General features: G+C 33.1%; 2 protein-coding genes across 2 annotated transcripts; one reads left to right on the top strand and one right to left on the bottom strand.

Moving 5' to 3' along the window:
• Positions 1–7,033: 7,033 nt before the first annotated feature.
• Positions 7,034–9,151, bottom strand: LOC107814985 (aquaporin TIP1-1). Its single transcript, XM_016640492.2, has 2 exons — positions 8,494–9,151; positions 7,034–7,619 (listed from the first exon to the last, which is right to left on the bottom strand). The coding sequence occupies exons 1-2, from the start codon at positions 8,875–8,877 to the stop codon at positions 7,257–7,259; spliced, it is 747 nt and encodes a 248-aa protein (XP_016495978.1). The 5' UTR covers positions 8,878–9,151; the 3' UTR covers positions 7,034–7,256.
• Positions 9,152–22,037: 12,886 nt separating this feature from the next.
• Positions 22,038–24,732, top strand: LOC107814980 (uncharacterized). Its single transcript, XM_016640481.2, has 6 exons — positions 22,038–22,339; positions 23,557–23,648; positions 23,769–23,847; positions 23,963–24,057; positions 24,159–24,254; positions 24,342–24,732. Exons 1-6 carry the CDS (start codon positions 22,168–22,170, stop codon positions 24,420–24,422), a joined length of 615 nt encoding a protein of 204 aa, XP_016495967.1. The 5' UTR covers positions 22,038–22,167; the 3' UTR covers positions 24,423–24,732.
• The last annotated feature ends 2,231 nt before the right edge of the window (positions 24,733–26,963 follow it).

Here is a 26,963-nt window from a genome sequence, read left to right as displayed (position 1 = left end):
ATAGGACTAGACCGAGACATGTATTCTTGAACTGATTATGAAAACTTAAACTTCAATTATTTATGACATGTTGAGTAATCTAGACTGAGACTCATGGGCATCAAACCCAAGTCTATATTGATTACACACTAAGCTCACAACGTTCAAAATGAAAGTCATGAACGGGTTACGAAGCTAGAGAATAGAAGTTCTGCAACTATTCAAGGAACTAGGCTTAACTATATTTCTGAGGCAATTAGTAACGTCATAAAAGAAACGTAGTGTAGGGAGAATCATTGACATTCCCAAACATAGAGAGTTAGCCTCACATACCTTAACTTCCTGCTCTTGAGCATAATACAACATTCGCCAACCCTTTCAACTTTAATCTATATCAATATAAGTCAAAAGGATTCCATATTAGCAATAATACTCATGTTTTGGTCACTTAGGCATTTTATCAAACACTTGGTGGGTATAAAGCTTCATAGTCCTCATTAATGGTGTTTTTACACCAAACAACTCATTCTCTTGCTCCTAGATAAATTCTAAAACCTCAAATTGTTAGAATCAATATCATTTTTCATCACCCATAAGATAAACAACACCCTTAATCAATAATCAACAACCAACAACCCAAATCCATAACCGTTCATGCTTTTCTATCAAACCCATCAACTCATATCTTATGAACTTAGAGTCTATAATTATTAATCCAATGTTATAATCAATTAGAGGGTGAAGACATTACCTTTTTGAAGTTCAATCCTCTTGAATTCGAGTTCTAGGGTTTCTTTTCTCAACCATGATGTCCCAATCGAATATCTAATGATTTGGAGGGTTTACCCATGTTAATAAGGTGTTGAAAAATTGGAATTAACTTAGAATCACCATTAGAACTTACCTTGGATAATGGAGGGACCTTTAAGGAGATAGGTTCATGAGAGCTTCCCTTTCTAGAGCATGTTTTTGTATTTTTGGGTGTGGTGGACGAAGTAAGGCTTTAAAAATGACCCCCCCCCCCCCGGAAAGGCAATAACACTGCCACAAGTGCGCGGTCGCGCACGGGACCATCCGAGCGCGCATATTGCGCTGTAAAACGCACATAACCTTTTGCACCGAGATCCGTTCGGGCTCCATAATATATAGTTGGAAAGTTATTTCAAAGGACTATAACTTTTGTGTTTTGAGTTTTTTCATATTCCTTACACATTTTCACTACATCATACTGCAAGATAGACCTTTTGTAAACTTAGTCGATTATGTCGAATCTTATACATCTCACTCTCCGTCTTGATTCCAAAACAACTATTTTCACCCATACTCAATCCGCTATGACTTCATATGTCTAAAATATCAAATTAATACCTATTTAACATATTCACACTTAGTCTGAATGTTCGGGGTGTTACAAATAAGATGATTTATAGTCACAAATATCCATGCATTACTATTTTAGATCACATGTTTCAAAATTATTCTAATTTTTTTTTTAAATTCGTGCTTAGTATAGGTTTATTCTTTTTTAACCGGATGAACTAGTAAATTTTTCATAATTAAGTAATAAAATTTATACGCATAATACATAGTATCTCGTATAATCGTGTTGATTAATTTTCACAAATATTAAGTGCGGTTAAAATATTTCGAATACTTAACGACCAATCAACGGATGAAAGATATTTTTTCAGTTTTCTCCTCGTCAACCGTATAGATGAAGTGAAGTTTACTTTTCTATAAGCCAAATTATTAAACTAAGAAATGGATAGATTCAGTTGATTATCTGACGCAAATTGGGTCCCACTCTGATGAGAAACATTGTTTGCGCCGACTTTTATGTCTTTCCATTCGGCAAAGCTCTTTTCTCTAATTCCGCATCCTCTCATCAAGAATCTAACACTAGGATTTTTTAATAAAGTAATAAACATATTTTTTGTTTTATAATATTGTTTAGTTTAAACATACTGCAGTTCAATTTTGGGAGGAAAACAAAGTATAGTACAATATGAAAAGAGAAAATAGAAGAATGCCTGCTAATTTATCTCAAAAGTAGAAAAAAAAGTTGTGATGACACAAGTAAATGTCTAATGCAGCCTGAGTGGGAGTGACAAGTCTGAATCATCAATATTTCTTAAGATCTTCGGTTCTCTTTGAATTCAATTCTTCCTGAAAATAGATAAGTTTATTATTATCAACACTAGCAATTTAAACTTCTTTAATTTCTCTAAAGAAGAAGAAAAAACCAATCAATGTAGCCGTAGTGGGAGTAACAAGCTGAATTGTCAAGATATCTAGTGTGGCCCTATTCCTAAATTCAGCCGTCACTTTCCACTAGAACAGCTCTTATCCCATATAGCAGCTGACGCACATGGTAGGATCACATTCAGTCATTTTAGGGCTGTCAAATTTGGCCCAAACCTATTTGACGCACTCAACCCGCTCAACGCCCAATATTTCACGGGTTGGGCGAATGCTATACCTGATGATGGGTCATTATGGGTGTTGCCCAAACTAACCCGTGTAATAAATGGGTCAATTTGGGCTGAGTCGATAATCCCAAATTAACCCATGAAATTTAAAAATCAACCCAACAGGTCATTATCATTGCAGTTGTTCTGTGCAGAACCCAAAGTTGGCATGTACCTGAGGGGAGTTGAAAATAAGCATAGATCCGGAGATTCCTGAATAGGAAAATCTTTCGAACTGATGCTGAATCCATGGGCAGGCAAGAGACAACCTGGCGAACAGAAACATCTTAGTAGCCAGAGGAAAAGAAAGCAAAAGTGATTCCCGTAATAGCGACGAGCGAAATGGGAGCAGCCTAAAACGTGAAAAACGGGGTTGTGGGATAGCAATACAAGCGTTGTGCTGATAGGCGAAGCAGCCCGAATGCTACACCCTAGATAGCGAAAGTCCTTTTACCCATTAACATCTTAGAAGATTTCACAAAACCTTTATCACTTAATTTTTGACTTTTCGGGAATATCTTAGTTGATGAATTAGTAGTTGTTGTTCTTGTTTCTTTAGTACCTTTAGTAGTTCCTATACCTGTCATGCTCCTTGGATTATTTACAAGTGGTATTCAAGCTCTTATTTTTGTAAAAATTACACGGGCGCCCTATTTGGTCGCCCCCATTTAATTTATACCCATATTTTTAAAATTATTTAATCTATACCCTAATTTTAACAACTTCAGACGTCTCCTCTTCTTCCTCTTGTCTATGCGCTCATTTCTTCCTCCTGACCTATGCACTCCTTTCTTCCTCCTCTTCTTGTCTATCAAATTAACTTTTCAACCACTACTTTAATATATTCACTAACAAAATGTGAAGTCAAATTAACAACCTAACCTACATTTGATCAAATATTGTCATAAAATATCAAAACAAAATATTGTTATTGTTCTCTATTTGAATTCAGCAACCCTGTCAACAGAAGATAAAACGTGGGCTTCTGTAAATTTTACAATCCTTTATTTTGCAAGCTCGAAATACAAATCCAAATGCATCGAGAGCGCAGCAGATACTCTCTAGTTCATCTTGTTATGTGTTTATCTCATACTGAATATACAAAAGTTCCAAATCCAGTATGAAGAAGATGAAGAATTCCCCATGAGGTAAACTGGTAAAGCCCGATGTGATGCCAAACTAGCTCTTAGTTATACTGAAAAGTTAATTTGTCCGGAAGTTTGTACTACAAATTGAAGAACTTCAGACTAATTTGTGTGAAATTTGCACTATGAAGTGAGGGAAAACTGAAGTTTGCCCTTGCACTATGAACTGAAGTTCCTGAAGTTTGCACTACAAATTGAAGAATTTCAAACTAATTTGTCTGAAATTTACACTATGAAGTGAGGAGAAACTAAAGTTTGCCCTTGCACTATGAACTGAAGTTCCTGAAGTTTGCACTACAAATTGAAGAACTTCAGACTAATTTGTCTGGAGTTTGCATTATGAAGTGAGGGAAACTGAAATTTTCCCTTGTGCTATGAACTGAATTTATGTGATTGCCTTTGCAAGTGAGGCCAAACTTCAGGCAAGTTTTGCTTTGATAAGGCTACACTTCAGGCAAAAAATTCGGAAGTTCAAACTTCAGACATAAATTTTTGCTACTTCAGGCCTGTATACCTGAAGTTATCCGAAAAGTGGGTACGCTTGCAATTTTTTTTACAAAGTGGGTATAGGTTAAAATGTGACCCAAAAACTGGGTAGATATGCAAATCCCCCTAATTTTTGCAACTTTAGCCGCGGCTTATGGGTCAAGGACTCAACGTGGCAATCTTTATCCTTCTATACTTTTTTTTTATTTAGAAAAGAAAGTATTTTTCTTTCTAATGCTTTATCATTTGTTTTGCACGGAACGAAGCGATTTGATGAGGACATTACAGAACTATGCTTTAGGGAATTTTCAGTTTTTCTTTAAGGAATTAAACAAATTTATATTTGAGAAAAGATTAAATAAATACTACAAATTGAAGTTTTTTGTAACTTCCTATATTGTTTTTGTTATTAAATGTATGCCTTTTATTTTATTCACTAGTATATCTATCACTTTAATTAGTTTTCTAAGTATATGATCTATGTTTACTAGAAGTTTAACAATGACTGATATCATTAGGCAAATTGACCATATTGACCCATCTAGAAGAATGATAAATTAACGTAATTATTTAATAAAAAGGTGCTTTACTTTTTTTGTGCTATATTTATTAACTTATAAGAAAACTGTGAGTATAATTTATGAACTCATTTTAAATGCTAATAGTATTTATTCTAAAACAAAATGCACTTCCTAAATGCCGACTAAGCAAAAGAATTCTAGTTTTATAGTTGTGCACCTATATACTCTATATAAAATATATTATACTCGCAATATTCAATAGATGAAGATATCTATAAAATGTTTTGAAAATTTTAATCAATTAACAAGCTATTTTGACTTTCTAAATAATGATTTCTGAGATTGGTTCTTAACTTCCTAAATAATTATCTATTTCAGAAAATGAGATAAATGATGTACTTTCATTTTTATAGTTTTATCTCAAAAGAACGATGTAGGAAATATATCCATGTGTCTCATAATTCTTGATCACATTTCGTCTAAACTATATGCGAATCAAAAATGTAAAGCAGATACCAAATCATGCATAAAAAATGAAGTAGGCGGGTGAAATTGGGCGGGTTGGACATTGACACATTGTTTAGTCCATCTTGACCCAATCAATTTTAACCCAAGTAAGTTTTGGACTGGATTAGACAATGACTCATTTATTGGTTCAGTCCAAATTTAGCCCAAACAGTCCATTTGCCACCCCTATATCACTTTAACATCATATTTTAATACCAAAAAAAATCAACTACTTATTTTCAGCTGCTTCAATACTTTTAGTCTCTATTCAAGGAAAACGGATCGGAATTAGTCCATATTGTTGATGCTAGAATTGATTGACTAATTATTATGATATATTGTTCTGCCTGTACACGTAATATGGATAGTTTTTTTTTTTTTCTCTAAAAAAACACTTCCAGAAGTAGAGCAGGAGAGAGAACTTATTAGCTACCGCAAAACCTAATATATTCTTGATTGTGGATCAACTAGTCCGTAATCAAAAGGATAAGGAGTCCTATTTTTCATTTTACTCTAAAGAACAAATAGCTTACATGAGAGAGCCAGGGAATTAAAAATCTGGACCTATCCATAACTGTTCAAATACGCATTGAAATACTGATTCCAGCCAAATTTTTGTTGTTGAAATATGACATTACTATTGCTATTGTAGTCCCTTTTTCACATTACTAGTTAATATAAGTGTCCAGAAATTAAAATAAGCTCCCAACAAGATGGCAAATTAAGGAGGGTGTGGACCTGCGCTCGTTAATGATATGGATTAGGGAGACTTAGATTATGTTTTGCACTCATGTATTATTATGCGAGTTAAAATAAAAAAGAATTAACCTAAATAATCGCTTAAACTAAAAATAATTGGCGAATGTATAATATATGTATAGTTCATGCATACTTAATATATAATCTAGGGGTGTACAAAGAAAACTGACAAACCGCATCAAACTAATAATCTGAGTCAAACCGAGAAAAGAAACCCGACTATGGTTCGGTTTGTGATTTGGTTTTGTGTTGGGAAAAAAATCCGACCATAATTGGTTTGGTTTGGTTATAACTAAAAAAAGTCAAAGCGAAATCAAACAAACCCGACATTACATATATAGAAGTTTTTAATATATTTAGTACATAAAAATATCGATTGTAGCGTAGTTTATAAATATTTCTTAAACTTTTTCATAGTTTTATCGTTTAACGAATTATTTCAGGATTGAACTTACTATAATTTTTTAACGCTCCATTAAGTTTTATAGTCCATAAATGTTACTAACTCAGATAAATCCCAAACCAAAATCAAATCTATATTAATGCTAACAAAAGACATTCAATTTAATTACACTGGGAATAACAATAGTGTTAGATATCTATTTTTTAGTTTTTTTCATGATTTAGATAGTGTATAACTTATTTTCGTTAGTATTTACTCATGTAAATAACAATACTTATTAGTCATACTTATCTTAACAACTTAATAAGTCTAGATTATGTTCATTTTCATTATGACTTATTAATAGTATTTATTTTATTCGATTTTATTATCTTTATTGTTCAATATTTTAGAACAATGCCATGACTCATCTCATATTTTATGTTATTTTCTTGAAAAATACCTTATATAGTTCTGTCTTACTAGAATTGAAGAAATATATGGAGTACAATTTTTTTTTATGCTATGAAGACTTTATGAAGAAAAAAAACCGAAAAACCAGAAAATCCGAAAAATCCGAGAAAACCGAAGATTAAAATACCCTACTTTTATTGGTTTGGTTTGGTCTTTAGATTTAATAACCTGACACAATTGATTTGGTTTGGTAATTGAAAAATTCGAATCAACCAGACCTATATACACCCCTAATTATAATCTATATATTCCGGCTAAGAAAAGTATACAGTAAATCTGACCGGCTATTTGTGTAATATTGATGCAACTCAATTAACGAAAGGAAAATGCAATAGAATGAAAAGAGCTGAACAATTGAAACACGGAACCAACACACGAATTACATAAATACCCCTTCATACCCACGCACCCCAACAGCATCACACAATACAAAACCAAGTTCATCCCAAATCAAGGGCAATTGTGAAATCAAACAGAGAATAACAAAACCCCTTGGAACAAAATCACACAGAAAATTCACCATTTACATTTTTTCTTATTGGGGCAAAGGTTCATGGGTCTGGTTAATGAAGAAGAACTCATAAACAAGCCCAGCAAGCCCACCACCAATCAAAGGCCCAGCCCAGTAAACCCAGTGGTTGGCCCAGCTCCAGCTCACAACTGCTGGGCCGAAAGAAACTGCTGGGTTCATTGACGCTCCATCAAAGGCCCCACCAGCCAAAATATTGGCTCCAACAATAAAACCAATTGCAATTGGTGCAATTGTTCCCAAACTGCCCTTATTTGGATCCACTGCGGTAGCGTACACCGTGTAGACTAGGCCAAATGTCATTACTATTTCAAGTACCAATGCGTTTCCTACACCCACTCCATCAGACAAGCCGAATGCACCTATCTCCTGCATTATTTATCCCAAGTCAAATAATGTAATGCTAGTTTGTACTCTATTAATCTTTTATTTGAATTTGAACATTAATTTCTTTATTTTTTTTTGTAATAAAATTTAATTTTTTTAGAAGTTACTCCCTCCGGTCCACAATATGTGACTCTTTGGTCTTTGATGCATTTCCTAAGCAAATACTAACTCCTAGAGGAAAAAAAATATTTGACTAAATTACCATTGATTAAAACTTGCATATTATTAACTTGACACCTTCGAATATTTAAATAAGGACAAATTTTTAAAAAATAAGGTTAATGTTTTCATAATAATGTAAAAGGACGCTTATTTTGACGTTAAAATAAAGAGACAAAAAAGTTACTTATTATGGACAGGAGGAAGTACTCATTATTCATTTTATACAGTGATATTTGATTGGAAACAAAATTTGAGAAGACGACGGGTAAGAACTTATCACTCGGAATATTTATATCAAATCAATAAATATATGACACATGTCTTCACAAATATGATTATGTTGATATATTAGCCAATTATATATACGATAGACCAAAAGATTAAACTAGAGATGTTAACATTATTGAGTTTTTGGATATAAAGAGAGAGCAAACGAAACAGTGAGAGTATATAGAACTTATCAAAAACTATAATATGTATAGTTAAAAACTTTAAAATTAATTAAATTTTCTATAATTGAAGAAAATAACTTTTTCAAATAGCAAGTGTGTGTGTTTCTTTTTAAGATAAAAATATTGTACATTTCTTTGGGACAAACAAATTAAAATAACATATTAAACTCTATTAATCAAAGAAAAACTAGTAATAATATAGAAAGAAAGAAAGAAAAACAAGAGAGAAATAAATAACTTACCAAGCCACCAGTGGTGAACTTGAGAAGCAAGCAAGCAACAACAGAGCCAAGCAACTGAGCAATCCAGTAAAGAATTCCACGTAAAAGTGTAATATTACCACCAACAAACGCACCAAAGGTGACAGCAGGGTTAACATGTCCACCGGAAATGTTAGCGCCGACGGAAACCGCCACAAACAACCCAAAAGCATGAGCAATAGCAGCAGCAATAAGACCAGCAGGTGTGTTAGCACCACCACCAGTCAACTTGCTAAATGCTACACCTGAACCTGAACCTGCAAATACGAAAATTAAGGTGGAGATAAACTCAGCCAACGCCGCCTTTAAGGCGTCGGGGTGAGTGGCTTCCTCCGGCCTTCCGATTGCTATCCGGCTGATCGGCATCGTCGGAAAATCAAGAATGAATGTTGATCAAAGAAATGGAAGAGAGTTTAGGAGTTTTATTGGGTACGTATATGGTGATCCTTAATTAAAGGCTAGTATACTGATCTCCACGTCTCATGCTAGACTACTTATATAGTTGATGCCAAGAGTAGGTATGCTCTTTTAAAAATCTCTGGTCTTGGGTATGAAATTAAATTTACTTTTATTAGGGAGCACTTATCTCTTAATGTGAAATTTTCAAATACGAATTTAGTCGCTCTCCCATGCGAGTATTGGACAAATGATGTGAAACAAAAAAAAGGATATGCTCGGGTTTTAGGAAAGACAAAATTATTTGAGTGTGCACCAAAATAATGGATACGCATTTGCACATAAATTGTTTTCGCTTAATCATGATTAAGTTTTATACGCCTCACCTTATTTTATTACTCCAGCTGGCAGAGCTCGGATTTTGAGAGTCAAATTTTTTAATTTTGACTGTAAATTTAGACATAGAATCTTTAAGTTTTTTGAAACAAAATTTTTATAATTGAAAATTACGTAAAAAAAAAAAATACTACAAGTCACAATAATTAATAATTCAAAATATCTAAAAAACACGAAAAAAATACCATAAAAAAAATTGTTTTGCTCTCAAAATCCGTACTCCGTCACATAAATGGGGACAAAGAAAGTATTTAACTATGATATAAGTAATAAGTTAGATTAATAGTACGACTAAATGTTTTTTCCCGGTTGTAATCGGTTTCAGGTAGAAAGTGTGCAATTAACAAGTTGCATTTTGAACTATTTGGTATTAATATTAAGATTGCTGGAATATTTACTTGGCACTCTTATTTGGTTTAATTCTCTAGTATTTTGGTCTATTATTTAAATTTTAAATGGCCATCACTATTGGTCCAGCAAAGCGAGGCATAGAGGGGACTCAAATTGTTGACACGTGGCATACTTGATAAGATGTTATCCAATTTTCTTGTTGTCTATTTTGTCTTTCTAGCTTGGTCTCTGCCTCTCTGGAATGTTCCAAATTAACTTTACCAATTTTTTAGTTAACCTTTTATAAATACATAATTGTTATAAAATAAAGACCGTAAAATAAAGACAAGTATAGAAAGAAACTGATATATTATTCAAACTTCAAACTTCTGTACATAATGAACTGAATTCTCCTCTATTTATAGAAGAAAGGAAGCTGCTGTGTAAGCTGCTACTGCAAGCTGCTATTGCAAGCTGCTTGTAAGCTGCTACTACAAGCTGCTGTGTAAGCAGCTTGTAAGCTACTGCTCTAAACTGTTGTGCCAGATATAGATAATCTTCTATCATGGGTAATATTTATCCATAACGGAGTACCGAAAGGATAAGCTTCTTCAGGAGGCTTATTTCCAATAGAGTACTAAATAGATAAATGTATTTATGGCGGAGTCTCATATGGATAAACTTCTTCAGGAAGCTTATTTACAACAGAGTACTAAATGAACATCCATAATATAATATATTCATAACACTCTCCCTTGGATGTTCATTAAAAGATAATGTGCCTCGTTAAAACCTTACTAGGAAAAACCCCGTGGAAAAAATCCTAGTGAAGGAAAAAGAGTACACATATTTAGTAATACGCATTTCTAGCTGCCTCATTAAAAACCTTATAAGGAAAATCCTGTGGGAAAAAACCTTAATAAGGAAAAAGAGTACATCGCGTATTTTACTCCCCCTGATGAAAACCTTGTTTCAAATATTTAAGTCTCCGCATTCCAATCATGTATACCATCTTCTCAAAAGTTGAAGTTGGTAAAGATTTGGTGAATAAATCTGCCGGATTATCACTTGAACGGATTTGTTGCACATCAATGTCATCATTTTTCTGAAGATCGTGTGTGTAGAATAATTTTGGTGAAATATTCTTCGTTCTATCTCCTTTTATAAATCCTCCCTTCAATTGGGCTATGCATGCAGCATTGTCTTCGTATAAAATTGTGGGTCTTTTCTCACATTCCAAACCACATTTTTCTCGAATAAAATGAATTATTGATCTCAACCATACGCATTCCCTACTTGCTTCATGAATAGCTATTATTTCAGCATGATTTGAAGAAGTAGCAACAATAGATTATTTTGTGGAGCGCCATGATATGATAGTACCTCCACATATAAACACGTACTCTGTTTGAGATCTAGCTTTATGGGGATTAGATAAATAACCTGCATCTGCATAACTAACAAGATCTGTACTATCTTTGTTAGAATAAAATAAACTCATATCAAGAGTTCCCTTTAAATATCGCAATATATGCTTAATCCCGTTCCAATGTCTCCGTATAGGAGAAGAACTATATCTTGCAAGTAAATTAACAGAAAATGCTATGTCAGGCATTGTAGCATTAGCAAGATACATTAGTGCACCAATTTCACTAAGATAGGGTACTTCGGGACCAAGGAGTTCCTCATCCTCTTTTGAAGGTCGGACCAAATCTTTATTCACTTCAAGTGATCGAACAACCATTGGTGTACTCAATGGGTGCGCTTTGTCCATGTAAAAGCGTTTTAAGACCCTTTCTGTATAGGTAGATTGATGGATAAAGATCTCATCTACTAAATATTTAATTTGCAGACCAAGACAAAGTTTTGTCTTTCCAAGATCTTTCATCTCAAATTCTTTCTTAAGATATTCAATTGCCTTTTGGAGCTCTTCTGGAGTTCCAACAAGATTTATGTCATCAACATAAATAACAAGTATAACAAATTCTGAAGCCATTTTCTTTATAAAAATACATGGACAAATAACATCATTTATGTAACCCTCTTTCAGCAAATATTTACTGAGGCGATTATACCACATGCGCCCAGATTGCTTTAAACCGTACAAAGATCTTTGTAATCTGATTGAGTACATTTCCCGAGAATTTGAATATGCTTCAGGAATTTTAAATTCTTCAGGGATTTTCATGTAAATTTCATTATCAAGTGACCCGTACATATAAGTTGTAACCACATCCATTAGATGTATTTCAAGCCTTTCACGTAAGGCTAAACTGATGAGATATCAAAATGTTATGGCATCCATAACTGGTAAATATGTTTCTTCATAATCGACTTCAGGTCGTTATGAGAATCCTTGTGCAACAAGGCGAGCCTTGTATCTTTCAACTTCATTTTTATCATTCTTTTTTCGCACAAAAACTTATTTATGACCAACTGGCTTTATACCAGTAGGTGTTTGGACTACTGGTCCAAAGACCTCTCTTTTAGCAAGTGACTTCAATTCCGATTGAATTGACTCTTAATATCCAATCAGATCTTTGTCGACATTCTTCGACAGATCGGGGTTCAAGATTCTCACTATCTTGCATAATGTTAAGTGCAACATTATATGCAAAAATATTATCCACCACTATTTCAGATCGCTTTAAATTAATTCCATCACCAGTATAACTTATTAAAAGTTTCTCACGCACTTGAGTCTCAAGTTCATTGATTTTTTCAGGAATTTCACAACTAATCAGATCTTGGGTCTCTTCACGAGATCCCTTCATAATATCATTTTGATCATTTGTCGATTTTCTTCTTCTAGGATTTCGATCCTTAGAACCCAAAGGTCTAGCAAATCAGTAAATGCGTCTGGCATTTGATTTGCTATATTCTATAAATGGATGATCTTCTGGACCTCCTGATTACATATATGGGTATGTGGATCAAAGTGAGATAATGATGAAACTTTCCACATAATTTCTCTTTTGATTTCCTTTTTCTCTCCCCCTAATTGTAGAAAATTTATTTCTCAAATCGACAATCTGCAAATCGAGCAGTAAATAAATCTCCCGTCAATGGTTCAAGATAGAGAATAATAGAGGGTGATTCAAATCCAATATATATTCCTAACCATCTTTGGGGGGCCATCTTACTGCGCTATGGTGGTGCTACTGGCACATATACAACACATCCAAAAATTCGTAGATGGGCAATATTTGGTTCATGACCAAAAACTAATTGTGACGGAGAATATTTATTATAATGTGTTGGTCTGAGACGGATAAGTGATGTTGCGTGCAAGATAGCATGGGCCCAAATAGTAGTGGGCAATTTTGTTTTCATAAGTAGTGGTCTTGCTATCAATTGCAGTCATTTAATAAATGAATCTGCAAGGCCATTTTGAGTATGAACATAAGCTACATGATGTTCAACTTTTATTCCAACTGATAGACAGTAATTATCAAAAGCTTGAGATGAGAATTCTCCAGCATTATCAAGGCGAATAGCCTTTATAGGATAATCTGGGAATTGTGCCCTTAATCGAATTATTTGGGCTAATAACTTTGCAAACGCCAGGTTGTGAGATGATAGTAGGCACACATGAGACCATCTTGAAGATACATCTATTAGGTCCATAAAATATCTAAACAGCCCACTTGGTGGGTGAATAGGTCCACATACATCCCCATGTATACGTTTTAAAAAGGCAGGGGACTCAATGCCAACCTTCATTGGTGATGGTCTAGTGATCATTTTGCCTTGATAACAAGCATCATTTGTAAGAATCTTCAGGTTCTTTAATGGATGCCCACTTGAATTTTCAGTAATTCGTCTCATCATTATTGATCTAGGATGGCCCAAACGGCCATGCCAAAGCATAAAAGTATTTGAATCAGTAAATTTTTGGTTTATGATAGAGTGTGCTTCAACTGTACTAATCTTTGAATAGTATAAGCTAGAAGATAAAGTTGGTAACTTTTCTACAATGCATTTCTAGCCAGAAATATTCTTTGTAATACAAAGATATTCCACGTTCATTTCATCTATTATCTCAACATGATACCCATTTCGGTGGATATCTATAAAACTCAACAAGTTTCTTCGGGACTTGGAGGAGAATAATGCATTATCTATAATAAGTTTTGTTCCCTTAGACAGAAATACAATAGCTCTTCCGGAGCCTTCAATCAAACTTATATTACCAGGAATTATAGAAACATTTGATTTTTCCTTATGCAAATAAGAAAAGTATTTCTGATCTTTGAATATGGCATGAGTTGTTCCACTATCAATTGCACAAATATCTTCATGATTGGTCTTTGATCCAAACATAATTTGAGGATTATCCATATTCTTCAAAATGACACAAACAAAATAAATATGATCGTAAACATTATTATTAAAGCATAACTTTTATTTATGTACAAAAATTATATAACCATACCATCTACTACAAACAACAAAAATTAAAATATTTATATTTTTACAGATTCACTACCGATCACATGACTTGTTTCTCCTTCTGGGAGTACAAAATAATCAGCTACATCCAAATGCATGAAGTCTAAATTATCTTCAGAAATAAAATTTACTTCAACATTTTTCTCTGTCTTCTTCAGGGAGGCTTGATACATCTCTACCAGGTGCTTTGGCGTACAACATGTACGTGACCAGTGCCCTTTTCCTCCACATCTATAGCATGCATTTTCTGGCTTTGCTGCTTGCACCGCTTCATGCTTTTGTTCCTTCCTTTTTCACTGCTGGTGGTGAGGAGGGTTCTTTGGTGCATTATTATTACCACGATTAGAGTTTCCTCCCCGACCACGGCCATGACCACGACTGGGGCCACGTCCTCTTCCACATTTAGCTTGGTGGAAGTTCGTCTTATTCACTTCAGGGAATGGACAAGAACCAGTAGGTCGGCTTTCATAGTTTTTCATTAATAGCCCATTATGTTGCTCGGCTATAAGAAGATGTGAGATAAGTTCAGAATATTTTTTGAATCCCATCTCTCGATATTGCTGCTGCAGGAGCATATTCGAGGCATGAAAAGTGGTGAAAGTTTTCTCCAACATATCATGATCAGTAATATTATCATCACATAGTTTCAATTGGGAAATAATTCTGAACATAGCAGAATTATACTCACTGATAGATTTAAAATCTTGTAGCGTTAGATGAGTCCAATCATAACGTGACTGTGGAAGAACGACCATCTTCAGGTGGTCATATCTATCTTTCAAATTACTCCACAGTATGACTGGATCTTTAACAGTAAGATATTCCATTTTCAGGCCCCCATCAAGGTGATGGCGTAGGAATATCATTGCTTTGGCACGGTCTTGGTTTGATGCCTGATTTTTATCTTTGATGGTGTCTGCCAGACCCATCGCATCAAGATGAATTTCGGCATCAAGCACCCAAGACATTTAACTTTTGCCCGATATATCCAGGACTACAAACTCAAGTTTAGAAAGATTTGACATTATTTAGAAAAAGAATGTTCGTACCTCTGATACTTTCAAAGTATTTTCTCGAGATGGCAGAGTCTCGTGCTGATAACGTGTTATAAAATAAAGACTGTAAAGTAAAGACAAGTATAGAGAGAAACTGATATATTATTCAAATTTCAAACTTCTGTACATAATGAACTGAATTCTCCTCTATTTATAGAAGAAAGGAAGCTGTTGTGTAAGCTGCTGTGTAAGCTGCTTGTAAGCTACTGCTCTATACTGTTGTGCCAGATATAGATAATCTTCTATCATGGGTAATATTTATCCATAACGGAGTACCGAAAGGATAAGCTTCTTCAGGAGGCTTATTTCTAATAGAGTACTAAATAGATAAATGTATTTATGGCGGAGTCTCATATGGATAAACTTCTTCAGGAAACTTATTTACAACGGAGTACTAAATGAACATCCATAATATAATATATTCATAACAATAATCTTGTTTTTCCTACTCGAAAAATATTACTCTATTTTTTTCCTCCATTATTTGTTCGACACGGTATCATATTTGATCACTAAAAATGAGGCAAATGCCAAGGATCTCTTGGAAAGAGGGGAACAATAAAACAAAGATAAAATAAAAATTAATCGATAGTACAGAAATCCTTTTAATGTTACGAATCATTATCAGGAGTTCAGAGTTATTATTCACGGGTTTGGGTTAAAAAGCTTATTAATGTTGCTTAATCTGTACCACAAACTAATAAGTAAGAGTTTGTTGGAAAATCAATGAATTTTAATTCTAATTAGAGTTTGTTCATATCATTTCTGCATAAAGACTGACCCACCTTTTTGGTAAGGGGAATCATGGATAAGATGAACAGATGTGATACAGATCATATGATAGAACTTTTGAATGTCAATTATTGTATATATATATATATATATATATATATTCATAGTTTATCATCATATCATCATAGTGTAGTTAGGACACATACCAGGGCAGATTCATTTTTGTCATCTTTCAATTAATTTGTTGTAAGTTTTTACAAAATGCCAACAACAACAATGTACGTACCCAATAGTTACATAACTAACGTAAGTAAGGTTTGGTGAGGATATTATGTACTCAAACTTTATCCTTAACTCGTAATGATAGAGAGATTGTTTCAAAAAATATCATTTTAATTATAAAATGATACTTATATATATATATATATATATATATATAACTCAATCAATTCTATATAAATATCGTTGATGTAATTTCTCATAATTTTCACCCAACATAAAATTTTACATGTTTATGTCTGAATTATGTTTAGCCAAAGTATATACTTTCGTTTTTCTTTAAAATCTAGGGGAATTCCGCTTAAAGATAATAATCACTCTGTAGTTTATTTCATTTGAAACTTGAAAAAAGTAAATTTCCGTTTATTTTAATTATTTATTATATTAAACTTATAAACTGGAAGATAACAAATTATTAAACAATTTGGACTTTAAGCACACTTTTAATCTACGGACTCTAAATTTCTCAGATACTAAAGGAGGAAACCTCCCTTCTCGAAATTATAGAAAGCAAGCTCATTCTACATGATTTTCTTCTAACAGTTGGCAAGATGAGTTAATTATCTCGATAAATGCAGATTGTTCATTCAGAATAAATATATTAAATAAAAACATTCAGAGTCTCAAATTCACGATGATATGAGCTGCTAAAATGAGTTATTTTACCGTGGAGATTAATTAAAGTAAGTAATAAAATTTTGTTCTATAATTTAACAAATTATCCAAATATTATGGACATCTCTAATTGGACCAACACCTTTGCATTTATGATATTTATGATTCAAAAAGTCGACCAAAACTAGAGTAATTATAAACAAATTCGAATACCTTTCGATCTTCGTCCATCTAAAGTAAACGATATTAAAGATGATTATCTTTTAATTTGATTCGTTAATTATCATTATCTCTAAGTGTTGATGGATCACATAATACAAAAAAGAACCACAATGGTCGACTACTAAAGCCAAAATGATAGCTAATGAGAGTGACATTTAAAAAATATTTTAAAGCATACTTAATACTAAAAAGATAAATAATTAATTGTGTTGTCTTTGGCCAGATTCCCTAATGAGGGTGACCTTTACCTCAAAAGATGATTATGATATATGAAACTATGTGGTGGATGCCAATTATAAGAGGAATCAAATACGTTTATTCTCAGCACATACTCTACCCAAACCAATAAACTATATATTTTAATGAGCTAATTATGCAATTATGTTAGACTTTGGAACTGTTGACACATCCACTGCAAAAAAACTACATATTATATAACCTACTGCACTTGCTTATGCAATTATATTAGACTTTGGAACTAACTCATCTTAGGAATATTAGTTTCCATATCAAGTCAATCATTATCGTAAGGTCCCATTTGATTTTGGCACTTGATATGGATGAAGAGAATGGTAGAAAATAGTTTTGCATGCCAGCCCAAAGAAAAGAAACTAGTCGCTAAAATTTTTACTTTGTTGCCAAAGAAGTGTAAGGTATTATTGATCTTGAATAATCTAGGAACCCTCGATAATTTATTTTTAAATTATATTATCATCTTCTGGAAGCGTGAACTTAGACATAAAAAGTTATCGATCTTGAGTCGTGGAAATAACCCCTAATGCTTGTACTAAGGTAGACTGCGCATCTACATCACATCTTTTGAGGTGCGACCTTTTCTCGAACCCTGCATTAACGTGGGTTGCTTTGTACATCAGGTTGCTTTTCTAAATGACATTTTCACAGGGTATGATCATTTGCATAAGAAAGGCAAGGTAGGTCTAGGATTCCATACATTTTGTTTCAACTTCTACTAATTCTAAAACAAAATTGTCGTGCAGTCACAATCATTTTCTCTTGTTGGTGTGTTTTGACTATTTTAGGATAACCACAATATGACATGTAAAGATAAAGATGTTTTTGTGAGATCGAAGACCCAACCTATTTAAAATTAGAAGCATACTTATTGGATTGTTTTGAAACCCTATCTCATTTTTTCTATTCTCTTGCTTCAACTTAAAAAAATTCAAAGATTTTAGGAAGTGAGCAAATCTTAAAAGAAAATAGAGAATATTATCTAACAACTGAAACAAGAATAAACGTGAAATTAGCTTATTGAGGAACTGTCATGAACTTTGTATACGGTCGAAATCGGGTTCGACTATTGCATGACAGATCGGGCTCAGAACGCGAGAGGTTGAAGATCGATCCCGAGTCTCATCGAATCAGAACATGAAGTTAAAATGTCCGTCCTTGAGAACATTGAGTCCATGATCCCGAAATCGACCCCGACCCCGAATAAGTTCGAGAAAACATAGCCGGTATAACCAACAGAAGACTGAAATAACGGAAGGCCGGAATATCCGTAACCGGTCGGATATCACGGCGAGAATCTCGACACGTATCAATAAGGAACCGGCAAATCATCAAACCAGGAGATTTTTACCTTTTATAGAATTGTACCTAAGGTAGGACTCCCCTACTATATAAATGAGGTCTGATTACTTGTGAAACATACTCTAACTCGCATTCAAAAGTAATATATTGTTATTTTTAGTTCTTATTATTCTCTTGTCATTCTGTTCCGATATCGATAAAAGTACTTTTGGCTCGAGGGCGGCTAACCTTTTAAGGCTAAGACTGTTCAACTTGTGTGGATTGCATTTAATACTTTCCTATTGTTTATTTCAATTTCAATCTGATTTATCATTTTTTATCAAGCTAGCTAGATCACATATCCTTAAAATTACGTATAAATCTAATTGTTATCCGATTTTGAGGGTAAAGAAACATATATTCTAAAAGGGAAGAGGATTAAGAAAGTTAATATTTGAAAGATGAAATGTTCCCATTTCGTTCGAGTTTTTCATTTAATGAATTTTAGTTATGGTTTTTATCAGATTAACAATTAATATTCGTTAAACACTTATTTATAATTATATTGAGTAAGTGACATGATTGTATAAATATTTCTTTCATTATCAGTGCATAAAACTTAAACTTCATTTTGTGAGGAGAAACCATCTCGCGGCTGCTTTTATCATTGGACTTGAAAATCAACGTTAGAACTTAGAAACAATTTTATGTATTTGATAAAATGTGATCTTTCTTATACTTTATTAAATACATCATTTATCTGTAATACAAAGACGTGCTCACCATGGATTGTAAATCTCAACCAGCTAAAAATATACGATCATAAACGGTCCTACGTGGTACAAAATCTTTTAAGGATTATCAAATCCTCTTAATTCCTAATTAAAAAGGGTGATATAAAATTTTGTTTTCTTGTTTGATTAGATATACACTACTGTAATTAGGGGTGGCAAAATGGTTAAAAGAACATAGTTAACCATCTATATTATTCACTGAAAAATGGGTTGGATAATGAACTTTTTAAAAATTGGTCAAATATGGATAAGAACCATATTATCCATTTAGAAAATAGATAACCAATGAGTAACCAATGGATAAGAGTTTAACTTTTATATTTGTAAAGCCTCAAATTGGAGGTTTCTCAAGTTTGGAAGACTAGAAATTCTCCCAAAAGTGTTTATATTCAAGAAACCATGGATAATATGGTTACCCATATTATTCATGATTTCTTGAATATGAACACTTGGTTACCCATATTATCCGTTGGTTAACCCATTTTTTATCTGTATTAAATATGGATCGGGTCGGATAATTTATCAGTTTTTTCATTACCCGTTTTTTTATCCGAACCATATCCAACCCGACTCGCCCGTTTGCCACTCCTAACTGTAATTATACCATGAGCGATGGAGCTTAGTTTTTTTTTTTTTTTTTTTTTTGTGTGTGTGTGTGTGTGTGTGTTAATTTTGAATGCTCAAGGTTGACTGACAGCAACGTTAAAAGAAATTAACGATAATAATAATATATTAGTTGTTCAGCTTTAGTTTGGTATAAGTAGTTTTTTTAGTTGAATATTTTCCAATTCTTTTTATCTATTTTTAATGCTGTGCAGTTTTTGGTATTACTGCTTCTGAAATTGAACATGATTTTACTTTGACGCAATTAATCAAAAGAATTAGTGGCTATCCTACACTCAAGAGGAAGAAGCCAGCTCTTTCCAAAGCAAGCTAGGGAACATTGCTCTAATCACTTATGTAATTTTAGGTAGCCACTTCCTTCTCATAGAACTGTACGTGAGACTTTCGCCTCATCATGCGGCTCCGTCTCGAGCTTTTGTTGTCCGCCTTGGTATTAAAGCACTATGTATGTATGTATTTTTAGCCTGAACTGACAAATATTTTGCTTCACATGTAGTGTCGAACAAATGTAGCTTTGGCTTGAATAAGAGTTGTGCTCGAGATGCTATGTATCAAGTGAGCCTGCCAATTAAATAAATTGTTATATTGGTCCAAGAGACCAAAATGCTCAAGATATATTTAAAGGATTTATTGTATCGAACAATGGTGCTTGCGATGAATATAAGTTGTACTCGAGAGGCAATGAATCGAGTGGATATGTCAACTGAATGAATCGTAACACTCGTAATAATTAACTTTACGAAGATTCCATTGGATTCCGGTAGCTCGTAGTATTGGCCCGACACATTTTCCAAACATAAAAGAATATGGTTCTGGTTAATTTTTTCTCTCTCACTATCTCATTAAAGTTAACAGTAAGGGTGTTCACGGTTCGGTTTAGACAGGTTTTTATTAAAATCAAAACCAAACCAATTTAATCGGTTTTTAAAATTTTAAAACCAAAACCAAACCAAATTAAAACAAACCATCAGTTTGGTTGTTTTAATAAGCTAATGATAAGTCGATAATAGTAAAACGACACTATACAACAATATTTTAAGTACTACTAGAGCATAATTTTAAATACCTACCGTGATAGTTCTTTTAACTATTTACATTTGAAATTGTAGCATATAATATAAAGCAGAGTATTAAAATTGTAGCAATAATATAAGATAGAAAACTGTATCGGGTGAACTAAATTGCAGTACATGATAGAATCAAAAGAATAAGCCAAAATAAAGGTTCCAAAGTATAAACAACTTTGTCCATTTAAAAGTAAAAATTATGTATTTAAACTAAAAAAAGAACGAGAGAATCCATAATATCATATTCACTTCTACTTTTTTTCTTCATAAAGATCACTGTCGCAGCTCTTCCATCATCGTCCTTAGCTTAAGCTCCAAACTAGTCAATGCCTAACATCACTTTATTGAATCAATGATAAAGTATTTATTGTAACAAATTAGAATCTTACGTTCATAAAAATCTTCTTAAACTTTAGCCCGTAGTCTTGCAATTTAAATAGCTTTTTTTAACTTTTATGATAGATTTTTTTGTAACTCTTCTGTTAGGCAAAAATAGATACGTAGGGTTAGAGAATTTGAGTCTCTTAAGGAAAAGAAATTGGCCAATTCCTATTACTTTGGTCTTAGGGAATCTTTTAAGATATAAGTAGTATAAACCAAAATCTATATATAATAATTAAAATGCAAAAAATATTTAAAATTATTTACAAAAAGATATGATACTTTATATAAATAGTTATTAAATTTTATATATAATTTATCGGTTTGATTCTGTTTATTTTTCGGTTTTTTATAATAGAACCAAAACCAAACTAAATATTATCAATTTTTAAAATTTAAAATCAAAACCAATCCAAATCAAGAAAAATATCAGTTTACTTAATCAGTTTGGTTCGATTTTTGGTTTGGATCATTTTTTTGTCAAACCATGAACAACCCTAGTTAACGGTGAGAGTTTATTAAATATTTAACAGATACCAAAAATACTCACTTTTTACAAACATAATAGACCAAAATGCTCAAGAATATATTTAAAGGACTACTTTGAACCTACCCAAACACAATGAACCAATTTTGTCCATTTTCTCAAAGAATATACAGAAGGAACTTTAGCGTACCCGCAAAAAGACCTGCACGGCGACAGTAGTGTGTTCTCATAGCCTGGGGTTTAAGCTGCAGGGTTTTGACTTGTTAAGGAAAACAGAGCAAAGATAGAGAGAAATGGCAGTACAAAGGGGACGTAACGGTATGATGGGTGAAGAGGAAGAAGAAGAAGGAGCTATTTTCGGACAGGAAATTGAGGTGGAGGAGCCCAATGATGTCCCTCCTCATCTGCTCAACCTCTTCGATGCTGCCGAGAATGGAAACCTCGACGCCCTCCGCAATGCCCTTGGTATTTAATTTCTCTTTTTTTTTCTTGCTATTTGTATTTCTGGTCTCATATCTGCTTGTTTGTTGATTTTTACACTTTATTGCCTGTTGAGAATTTCAGGATTAAAGCTGGGTTTTTTTAATTTTTGGGGTTATTTTGTGGGATGATGTTTATTTTTTGGCCAGTGTGTTAAAGTATAGTCGGTGCTAGTGATTGTGATTTGGTGCTTTTTGATTTTTGTGAGGTGAACTAATTTACTCTTCTGACCATCAATTTGATAAAAATGAGTTTTTTTGGGCGGGGGTGTGAAGATGATCTGCTTAAAATTTGGGATAATAATGAGTTTTTGTGGTAAGCTGTTGTTAAATGTGGTGTATGTGGTGGCAGGATTATTGCTTGAAGGGGTTTGAAAGTGGTGGGTATATAATGATTCAATGGCTATTTGAGTGAGTTTGTTAATGCGGGTTAATTGTTTGAAAGATGAAAACTTTATGTGGGGGCAGAGCCCGAATACATTGGTGGTTCTTAGTCTTGATCTTATTATAATTTAGATAATACTAAATTTGGACGAAATGCTTTAACTTTCGAAAAAGAAGGAATGTACCAAAAGATGCTTCATCACCCTTGTTGTCAAAGATTCATGTCAACAAGATTGGTCCTTTGCAAGGATCACGGAAGAAGTAGGAATGAAATTGAGTTGGACGCCATGCCTATATAATGATGTGTGTGTGTGTGTGTGCATGCGTGAGAGGGAGAGATGGTTTTTTATACCTCTCGTGCCTTCTGAGTGCACCTTTCTGGTGATTCATCTGCTCACTCATCTCATCCAACTCTGTAGAATCATCCCCAAACTATCATATGCTCTTCTCATTTTCCTGCGAAGTAGGTCGCACAATTTGGTTCAGCAGAATGCTGAGGGACTTGCCTTGAAATTCTACTTCATACACTCATTTCTTCTGATCTATTGGTTTCAAAACTTGCAATTAACATTGATGAAATAACATTCTTTCTTACTCTCCTCCTCATTCTGTACAACTATTTAGTTTAGTATAGTTTGACTTTGACAGACCTGCAATGAGCAATATGTTAACTCTCTCAAGAAAACTAACTCTGGAATTTGGACAATATTTGAGTTGAAGTTGATTTTTTTTTTTGTGAAAGTTGAATAACCTGTTCAATTATCATGTTTTCCATTTTGGCATCATATTCACGTGTTTCTACCTGATGGACTGCCGCAGATAATTTGAGTGGCAGCATTGATCAACCTCTTGAAGATGGGGACACTGCTCTTCATCTAACATGTTTGTATGGCCATCTCCCTTGTGTGCAGGTTGGTGCACTTGCCTAACTCTATTTCATGAATTTGCCATTTTAATTGATCTGTTGATCTCTTAACGATCTTATAACCAAAAGGATAAACAAACAACCTTAATTGTGTTTTCCCACCCAGCTATTGTTAGAGAGGGGAGCTTCTTTGGAGGCTAAGGATGAAGATGGAGCAATCCCATTGCATGATGCTTGTGCTGGCGGTATGTCATACGCTCCAAGTTCATACTGATATTTCACCGTCGTAACTAACATCTGTTGTCATATCTTTGGATTATATCAATTCATTTCTCATAAAAAAGATATGACTTTTAACAGGATACACGGAGATAGCCCAACTGCTGATCAACAGTGCTCCTGACCCTGAATGTGTGAAGAGGATGTTGGACTCTGTTGATGTAGAAGGTGATTCGGTAAGGATTTCTACTAAAATTTTTGTCTTTGTTTTAGTTTTGTAGAAATAAATAGTACATAGGCATCTTGTCGCTAATTGTGTTTGGTTGATTTTGAATAGCCTCTTCATCATGCTGCCAGAGGTGAACATGTAACTGTCGTCAGGTTATTACTGACTTTAGGGTCTTCTCCTACTAGGACCAATATATATGGAAAGGTTAGCAGCTGATGCGACATTTCATTGATTTATCATGTGTAGTTAAGAGGTTTTTGATGTCTGATCGATTCATTTTGGCTATTGCAGACCCCCGGTGAGCTTGCTGAATCTGATGGTGAAGCTCGAAAAATCTTAGAAGAAGCCGCACGTCCTGTTCCTAGCCATTAGTCCTTCATGCCGAGATTTTGATTTGGTAGCTTGGCTATTACTACTATAGGTTTGCCTTGTTTTATAGGTAAAAGTTCGATCGGAATTTTCCCTATGCAATAGGGGACAATTACGCAATTGAATGTTGCAATTATTCCTGTGAGATTGCAGTTCTTACATAAGCTATTTCTGTCAAACGGTAACCAATTATGTATCCAGTAGGATATTAGAATCCAGTTCACTCAATCTTTGGTACATTTCTTTTATGCCTTGATCTTAAATTAATTTTGCTTTTGGGACACAAAATAATATATTCAATGCTCGTTCATTAGATTTGTGGCGTTGTATCTTCTTTTTGTAGGCTAGAATATCCAGTACTGATATTTTATGATGTCATTTCATACAACGCTAGTCGTTTTACTTATTTAAAAATGAACAAACTTTTCTAGTCGTATTTGCGTACTGATCATAGGACAGGATATTCAGAAATGCTGAGGAAACAAATGAAAAGAATATTCTTATTTGATTTGTGCGATCAAAGATATAGGGGCATGGGAGGGGCACGCAGGACGTATTTCAACAACTTTAAGTTGAAAGCTTTCATTATAAGTTCGAGGATTTTTCATTAAGCACTATAGTTTAGAGCCTATTAACTATAGTTTGCTTAATTACCATTCGTAGCTACTGATATATTATTACCAGCTTGTATCACTTGTATTCGAACGCGCTATGAATACAATCTATGTCAATTGTATTCGTTCGCCAACGAATACAACCTGTACCAACTGTATTCGTTCACAATTGTATTCATTCGCGTAACGAATACAACATGTATCGACGGTATACAAGGGTGTACACAAATACTTGTTCGTGCAACGAATACAACCAAGGCGAAATACAGAAATATAGAAAAATAAAATGCTCTTGTTGAGAGTCAAATTCAAGACTTTCGCCAACTAAATTGACACTCTAACCAACTAAGCTAGGATAACTTGTTGCTCTCTTATTTCAATTCAAAACAATTAATCTCTTCTTTGATAGATTTGCTATAAAATTCAAATATAGCTACAAATGGTAAATTTGCTGAAGTGTAGCTACGAATGGTAAATACTGTGTATATGTTTGATGTGTCGCATAATTTTCCCTTAAAAGTTTTCCTATTTGGGTGATACATGATTTCAATAACTAAATCTCATGTCAAAATTAAAAAGAAGTTGTTTGTGAATTTTTTTGTTTATTTCTTTCTTGATTGGATTTCAATAGAAAATTTCTAATTTTGATTTATGACTTTGTTTTGCTTTAAATTAATCTAACTAAAATCAATGCATCTTCTTAGTGAAATGAGCATATTTAATTCTGATAACATTGCCAAAATGTTCTTTATTAACTATTGAAATCTTAGGCTAAGAAAAAAAAGGATAGTTCTATAACACGTTACCTAACCAAATATTCAAATAAACTGGGTCATAATACAAAATTAGTTGGTCCGCTGAAACTAATTGCATTCGCTAGCCAAAAAGTGTATATATATATATATCAGCTATTTTTTTGGGGAGCAACAAAAAATATACATTTCTCAATAAATTATTTCTCAAGTGCATTTTGCCACCATTTTAAAATGAAAAACAATTGAAAAAACATAACTAGGCAACATTTAAATAAAATTTACGAAAACATATCAACATAACTTAATTATCATTTATGGCAATAAAATATTTATATAACATAGCAGCTTCCAACAACATAACTCTTTCTTGGGCGAGATTCATGCAGAAAGATTCATGCTTATTTGATACCTAATTATATGTACTTTCGGTCTTCATTACTTTGTTATATATTTTCTTTTATAAATTAAAATCATGCCTTTAATTATAATACTCGTAGCATTACCAGGACATTAGTTAAGTGGTGGAAGATAGAGATTTTAAGGCCACTTTTAAGATATGTATAACTAAATGAAAAAGATATTTGATAGGCATAATAATGGTTTATTTGTAGTATTTTTTCAACTGAAACTATCAATGTCTTTCAAGAATTTAAATATATGCCATATATATTTTATGTATGTATTTTGAATATTTAATGACGGTATCATTCAAATACCAATAAATATTTCAAATATGAATATAATTTATATTTTTAATTATTAACCATATAATATAAATTGGAGCTCTTGTATATCGTATAATTGTAGTATAATAATGGTATTTTAATGTTTCATATGTGTTATTATGTAAGATATTTGCAAATTAGATGTATGGCATAATTTTGATATAATGATGATGCATGGTATTATGCTAGTATAATAATATTATTGATGTTTCATGCCTTTTAGTTATGTTTTTTATGCAACTTAATTTCCAATATTATACATGGTATAATAATTGTTATAATTGTAGTATCATGGATGATTCATATGTGATACAAATTAATTGAGTGAATCATCCGTAATTATGGGTATATACGATCCATGGAATGACTACTCTGAAGGAGTCCATTTCCACCTAAAAGAGATAAAAATTGCTTTTCTATTGCCATGTTTAGCTGAAATGCATGGAGTTA

The sequence above is a fragment of the Nicotiana tabacum genome, chromosome 24, assembly GCF_000715075.1.
Source record: "Nicotiana tabacum cultivar K326 chromosome 24, ASM71507v2, whole genome shotgun sequence".
Classification (NCBI taxonomy): domain Eukaryota; kingdom Viridiplantae; phylum Streptophyta; class Magnoliopsida; order Solanales; family Solanaceae; genus Nicotiana; species Nicotiana tabacum.
This window is presented reverse-complemented; position numbering and strand designations above follow the sequence as displayed.